This window comes from Quercus suber, unplaced genomic scaffold (assembly GCF_002906115.3).
Source record: "Quercus suber isolate HL8 unplaced genomic scaffold, Cork oak 2.0 scaffold_829, whole genome shotgun sequence".
NCBI lineage: Eukaryota > Viridiplantae > Streptophyta > Magnoliopsida > Fagales > Fagaceae > Quercus > Quercus suber.
Window position 1 is genome coordinate 177016 of NW_027070259.1, and position 7718 is coordinate 184733.

General features: G+C 30.2%; 1 protein-coding gene across 1 annotated transcript; it reads left to right on the plus strand.

Moving 5' to 3' along the window:
* Positions 1 to 126: 126 nt before the first annotated feature.
* LOC112031615 (uncharacterized) lies at positions 127 to 3963 on the plus strand. The gene is made up of 5 exons (XM_024064308.2): positions 127 to 279; positions 387 to 1678; positions 2528 to 2938; positions 3196 to 3425; positions 3520 to 3963. Exons 1-5 carry the CDS (start codon positions 185 to 187, stop codon positions 3772 to 3774), a joined length of 2283 nt encoding a protein of 760 aa, XP_023920076.1. The 5' UTR covers positions 127 to 184; the 3' UTR covers positions 3775 to 3963.
* Positions 3964 to 7718: the final 3755 nt, after the last annotated feature.

A 7718-nucleotide genomic window follows, 5' to 3' on the forward strand; every position in this document is an offset into this window, starting at 1 on the left:
CCATTCATGGCTTTTCTTGAAACCCATCAGAGCACGTAGTCTCATCAGTCAAAGCAGCACTAACCCAAGTTTGTATGTCATTTATCATAAGCTGAAAGTTAGAGCCCTATTGTTTTTCANAAAGGCCATATAGATTTGGTGATGATATAAAGCGTGTTTTGCAAATGAGTTTGTGTACTAGAAGATGGTTCAGTTCATGGCTTTTATGGCTTCTGTATTGGGCTTTATCTGCAACTACTTGTTGTATGTTTTTGGATTAGTATTCAAATTCATATTCAGGTAATAAAGTTTACATTTTTATGTTCTGGGTTGTTTTTTTTTCAAGGTTTTTACTATTGTTTAAAACTGAGAGTTTATTTATTTTTTTAATTTGTTTATTTTTACAGATCTCTGGAAAATTATTGCAAAAAGGACTATGGTTCAAGGGACTTGGATATGGAGGATTTTAGAGAAGTGGAGGGTGGTGTTTGGTTAGAGGAAAGTGAGAGTGACAATAAAAGCAATGGAGAAAGCGAGAATTCTATGTCTGCCATGGCTGCCGCTAGTGCTAGTAAGTATGAGTTTATGATTGGGAACGGTATTAGTGGCTTCGTGGAACAACCAAAAAGTATGAGCTTCAGTGTCCAAGAATTGTATCTGGGTTCAAAAGATTACGCTGTTTGCAACAATATAGAAAACAAAGACATTGTAAAGGTTAATTTAGAAGAAGAGGTTGTCGGTTTAGATAAAACAGAGGACTCTGTTGAAAGCTTTGGTGTTGCAATGGTTTTAGAGAAAGCAGAGCAGAAAATGTTCACTGAACATGTGGTTTCTGAGAAGGGAGACATTGATGGCTTAGAAATAATCAGTTTGTGTAAGGAAGACTCTGTGGATGAAGTTGAATCGGTTTCAGAAGATTGCTCACTAAGGTTTGGTTCAGAACCTGAGTCAATTAGTTCAAGTGGTGAATTGCCAATGAAGAAGTACATAGTTGATTCAATTACCTATGAGTTTTTCGCCTATAGAAATGTTGATAAAGTATTGGAACCTGTAGGCCTTTTGGCTAATGATGCTAAAAAGGTGGTAGAAGATATTGAGGAAGAAAGTAAGATTATTGAGGAAGAAAGTGAGATTATTGAAGAAGAAAGTGAGATTGTTGAAGAAATTTCAAGCTGTGAAATAAGTCTTTCTGATCCTGAAGAAACTGATGCCGATGACGATTCAAATGATTCTGATGAAGAATATATAGAATTCGAACCCCATTTCAAGAATTTAAGCAGCTTGGAAGCCAAAATTTTGTCTGGTGAAGTTGTGAACAAACATGAAGAGGAAGATTTTGTCCAAGATGAGAAGGAATCCGAAAATAATTTGGAAAAAATTGAAGGAACTAACTCGGGGGAGAAACCATCCAAATCGAATTCTGATGATCAAAATGACTTGGATTACATGTGGGAGCATGAGGATGTAATAGAACAGCTGAAATTGGAACTCAGAAATGCAAGAACTGGTGGACTTCCCACTATTTTAGAAGAAGAAGAGCCAGAGTCTCCAACCATTGTTGAAGGTCTAAAGCCACTGAAGATCGATGTAAAGTTCGAGTTCAAAGATCGAATGGAAGAGATTCAAAAGGTCTACAAGAGCTATGCAGAAAAAATGCGAAAACTAGACATGTTGAATAGCCAGACCATGCATGCAATCGGTGAGTTTTCGAATTACTTATCTCTCATTTAATTTGATTTCTAGCTTGTCAAAGTAGTAGTGTATGATTAAAACCAAATCTGAGGTTGCTAAACTTTGTTAGTGTTAGTGGCACGTCTGTGACTTTCAATTTGCAGTGTTAATGAACATATTTGTATTAGTCTGCACTTTTTAAAATTATTATACTCGATTTCTTACCACAATAATCTGTTTTAGCTGATACTAATAGTAATAAAAAGAATTCTCTTCTATATACAATTTCATGACATAAATTACTTCTTTTTTCCATTGCTATAAACAGTTGAATATACTATTTGGTTGTACCATCTGATTCTGTTGAAGATTTTTTTCTAAAAGGATTCTTTAAGAGATTTTTTTTTTTTTTTTGATGAAAGATTTTTTAAGAGAATTATTTTACATGGTGGGTCTCCATCATATTTAATTTTTAGCTAATTATGGGCACATTATCTTCTGATATCTTGTCCACTCCTGAAATTAAGAATGGTACAACTAATGGCAAGTCAATATCCAAGGTGTTTATTGTCATATAACTGATCTTTTCCATTCCCTTCATTCCTACCAATACTTTAAAGGCAGAAGAACATCAATAATGGCTTTATACCGCACTTCCATTGCTCTTGTGGTTCTAAAGGTATCCAACACAGAATAAGCGTGAAAAGTCGTTTTGGACTGATGAGACAAGTTTCATGTCAAATATTTGATTAATAAAAGTGAAAACGAATGTTTTTATTAATATTTATGATTAATTTCCTTTCAAAAAAACAAATATCAATTTCTTTCTGTTTTTGTTTTGAATAACTTTACTGATCTGCTTTATGATCATCCATAGGATTTCTTCAGCTGAAAAACCCGGTTAAATCAAATTCAATGCTAAATTCTTCAGCCTCAGCTGCTAAGTCTCTTCCACATAACATATGGCCGCGTAAACAACGAAGGGTTACAGCTGACCCAATGCAGAAATTCACTGGAGAATTGCAAAGCAACTTGGAATTGGTTTATGTTGGACATGTTTGCCTTTCTTGGGAAATACTCCACTGGCAGTATGGGAAAGTCCAAGAACTTCAAAATTCCAATTCTCAAGGTTTTCAAAGGTATAATCAAGTTGCCGGTGAGTTTCAACTCTTTCAAGTACTTATGCAAAGATTTATGGAGAATGAGCCATTTCAAGGTCCCAGAGTGCAAAACTACGTCAACAATCGATGTGTCCTTCGTAACCTTCTTCAGATTCCAGCCATCAGAGGTAATCAAAGTTATGAAGTGAACACTGACATTTCACTAGAATTCTAAGTTGCACACTTTTTTCTTGTATACCTACCATACTTAAATCTTAATTGTTAATATAGGATATTCCCTTAATATATATATATTTAATAATAAAAGATGTAAAATTAAGATTAGGCAGGTATAGTACATTAAATATAAAAAAAATATCTTAGAATGACCCTGTCATTTGAGCACCTTGCATCTTCATAAAATAATGTATATTTGCATTGCTAGATGATTGCTTTAAGGAGAAGAAGGTAAGAAGAGATGAGGAGGAAGATGCAATTTCAAGCAGCATGTTAGCAAAGATCATTGAGGATTCACTGCGGGTCTTTTGGGAATTTGTTCGTGCTGATAAAGATGAAAAGAATGTGATCCTAAATAGTCCTCACCAAAATCATATCAATCTCCAACATGCTGCAGACTTAGAGGTTTTGATCAACACTCGATCTGATCTTCAAAAGGTTTGCTTACTTAATTTCTATATAACTAATTGTTGGGGCTTCTACTTTGGTTTGTATTTCAAAATGTTAAACCTTCTAATCTCATGTCTTGCAGAAGGAGAAAAAGCTCAAGGACATACTGAGAAGTGGAAATTGCATAGTAAAAAGGTTCCAAAAACATCAGAATAATGATCAGTTGGATCATTTGCAACTCGTTGCTCAGGTTGAACTGAAATTGGTTTCAAGAGTGCTAAATATGTCAAGATTAACAAGGGACCAATTAGCATGGTGTCATGGAAAACTAGACCAAATTAACATTGTTAACAGAAAGATTCACATGGAACCTACATTTTTACTTTTTCCATGCTGAAATGGCGTGCAGTGCCACTATTTTTATTGAACTATGTGCATACAATGTTGGTTACAGATTTATAGCAATAGATAAAAGAAAGCAGATTGGGATTAGATTTCCTTGATAGAGAAATTCTACGATACTGTATACATACAATAAATTGCTTATTTCACTAGTGAAGCTTTATAAACTTCCTTGATAAAGAAATTCTACGATACTGGATACATACAATAAATTGCTTATTTCGCTAGTGAAGTTTTATAAACTACTTGGATTTTCTTTTTCTATTCTTTTTGTCCCTTATATATGGATTTTGGATCAGTCTGATTCATCACTGATAACCCTTTGAAAGAGCAACGTTCCTTTGATTTTATGGGTTTTTTTTTTTTTTTTTGGTGTTAATTAATTTCTCAAAGAGTGGTAAAAGATTTTATAGGCATGACTCATGAGTCCCAAGCCCAGTTTGGCTACATGGTTCTCTGGCTACATGGTTAGATGACCAAAAAACAGTAGGACTTTAATATCTCTAGTATCATCTACAGCAGAAGCTATAGCCCAGTGTGGCAGTACTAGAGAGCAACAAATGGTTCCATTAAAAGAAAGAAAAAAGAAAAAACAGAAAAACAAAACAAAAAAGAGAGAGGGCTACAAATGGGATCAACAATATTTAATGCATCCCCTTGCAAAATAATCCTAGTGAACCCCTCTCCTAGCATTCTTATTTCTTGCGCTAACCGAAATCACCTGGATTTAGAAAGCTTTCGGGTTAGATTATTTATTTATTTATTTATATTTTGATAAACGAGGATATCTTTTTTTTTTTTTTTTTTTTTTTTTGAGAAACGAAAATATCCAAATCTCTTTGAGTATCTAATTATTCTCTTAAGTGTTTGTAGACTTCTTGTTCCACACATCCCAAATTATTACATGGAAGAATCCCACTAGGGTGGCCCAAGCTGCTCTGAGTTAGATTATGAGTCCATTCTGATAGTGTCCCAGATAATTTGATAATTTGAGATAGGGGCATAAAATTTAAATGTAGATCATTGTATCTGGATTACTGTTGCATATTGGGCACTCCATATCTTCAAATGCGAATCTCCTAGCCCAACTCGAAAGGTGTTGCACTTTCTTAACTATTGTACAGTGTAGACCCAACTTATAGGTTGGGTTCGGAATTCGGCCCATTTGTAATATTTAAGTACATGGACTTTTGCAAGAAAAATCAAATTTTCATAAAGTGCACATAACGTGTTAGATATTCTATTTCTATACCAAGTTGAACAATAATGTTATTAGTTTTACTTTTAGAGAGAGAATTCAAAATTTTTAGATTTTAGTTGTTATTCCATGCAATCATTAAAAAATTGTTCAAAGCTCAAATTAAAAATTTACGTAATCTAATTAGAATTATTATTTTTTGAAAAATATAAAATTGTTTAATTTGAATTATCTTGTACTAAATTGTTTCATTCAAAAAGACAAATATAGAAGGTTTGCATCGCTATAAAGTGTTTACAAAAATCTAAAGTTGAAAAGGTTTTTAATGTGAGTTATTAATCAAGGTGTATTTTAAAATAGAGGTATAATTTTAATTAGTTTATATTGATACTAGTATTATGCCCGTGCAATGCATGGCTTAATAAAAAATATTTTGATAATATAATTAAATTTAATAACAAATAAAATGAAAAAAAGAATTAATTCAAAATTTAAGATTAAAAAATAAATTGTACTTCTACACTTAAATGAAATTTAATTTTTATTTCTTATTTTGATATTTAAATCATTTGTTTTAGTGTTGATTTCATTCAAATGGTTATAAGTTATATCAACCCTAAACTGAATTAATAATAAATAAAAATATAATACTCTAACTTAATGTAACATTCTAACTTACTAATAAATAAATATAACAACCTAACTTAAAGTAATGTTTGTAATTGTATTGTGTTTTAGCCTTTAAAAACATATATATTATTTTGTTATCATGAAAAAACCCAAATATTAATATTACTCATGAAAAAATAATGAATTCAATAATTGAAACGGTTGAAAACAAAATTAATCCAAAACCTCAATTCATTAATGAAAAAATATCCAAAATTTTGAACTTAAAAAAAAAAAAAAAAAAATGGGGTTAAGTAAAGATAGACTTACATAGAAATTTGGACGGATGGATTCTTTTGTATTCAATTTCATGTTTGATAGCAAATTTTGCTTTTAATCAAAGAATATAGATTACATGGAACAAAGCATCAAACAAAAGCCATAACAAATTAAATCCATAATAAAATATTGATGTCAACAACAAATAATCATGTAATAAGAAATTAAAAAATACAAAAATATTGCTTGCTATATTGACTTCTAAAAAAAAAACACTAAAAGGTATGATTAAACATAGAATTTCAACCTATCTATAAACTTGTTGATAAAAATCATATTATATATAATAAAAAGGCAACAAATACACAAAATATATTCAATTTGATGAAAGAAAAAAATTACCTGCAAGGTTGTAGGTAGGGCAGAGAGGAGAAATGAAGGATATAGCAAATAATTGTAAAGTACGTAGTAAAAATAATGAAACACCAAAAAAATTGTGTGTATATATAGTGGGAATTTTAGGTTGTGAAGAAGATATGAACAAAAAGTAGTTTAGGTGAAACTCAAATACTTTTTTTTTTTTAACTTTATTATTAGGAAAAAGATGACATAAAATGCAAATTTATCCACCAAAAAAAAAAATTAAAAGTAGGAAAAAAAAAAAACAAATTCTATCTTCTTTTTTTTCCTTTTACGTTTTCAAAGAAACGTAGGAAAAGAAATTTCATCAATTCTTTCACTTTAACTACTTTAGCTTCATTCTTTCAAAAAAAAAAAAAATTAGTTTAACTACTCTACGAATACCCTAATTTTTTTTTTGAAATTATAGATAAATTAATAATAAAAGGATTATATGAAGAATTTGGATTGTAATCAAATTAAAAATTTTATCAACTTAGAAAATATAGGACAAAAAAAAATATCTATTTTTTGATTTTAGGGTTTGTTGATAACATTTTAGATAGACACAACTGTTATAGTTATAAATTAAATGCTACATTCTTTCATTACTTGATTGGTCATATTTATCCAAAAAAATATGTATATATATATCTATTCTTAAAATCTAAAAATTTATTAAAATTTCTGCAATTTAGTGAAGCCACGTGGCATAACCACGGCGTTTAAAGCATGGTATAAACATCAATAGTAGATTCACATACTAAGAGTTACAGCAAAACAAAAAAAAATTAATTTCTTAAGAATCAAACTAACATTATTAAAAAAAAAAAAAATTCAATTGAGAATCCATAACAATTCCCTAAATTAGATTAAAGTTAAGGAAATAAACTTAAACAAATACACGAAATATATTCAATTTGATGGGAAAAAAAAATATGTACTTGTTGTAGGTAGAAGAAGAGAATAGTAGAGATCATAAGTAGAAGAAAAGAATAATAGCGCAAAGGAATCGTATGATGGGTATATATATACACACACTCCACATTGAAGAATTTTATATGAACAAAAAGTCTAAAACTAATTATATCTACTGAAGTTTTTCTCTGCTGGTTAACTTCTTATCTTCACCAACAACGTTGTTGTTGTTGTTGTTGTTTTTTTTTTTTTTTTTTAATATCGGTCTTTGTGAATGTGAGGGACTCATTTTTTTTTGTTAGATCAGCCCCTTCTCCGTGTGTTTTTTTTTTTTATTTTTTTATTTTTATTTTTATTTTAATATCGGTCTTTGTGAATGTGAGGGACTCATTTTTTTTGTTAGACCAGTCTCTTCTCCGTGGTTTTTTTATTTTTTTATTTATTTTTTTAATATTGGTCTTTGTGAATGTGAGGGACTCTTTTTTTTTTTTGTTAGTTTAGCCTCTTCTTCGTGTTTTTTTTTTTTTTTTTTTTTA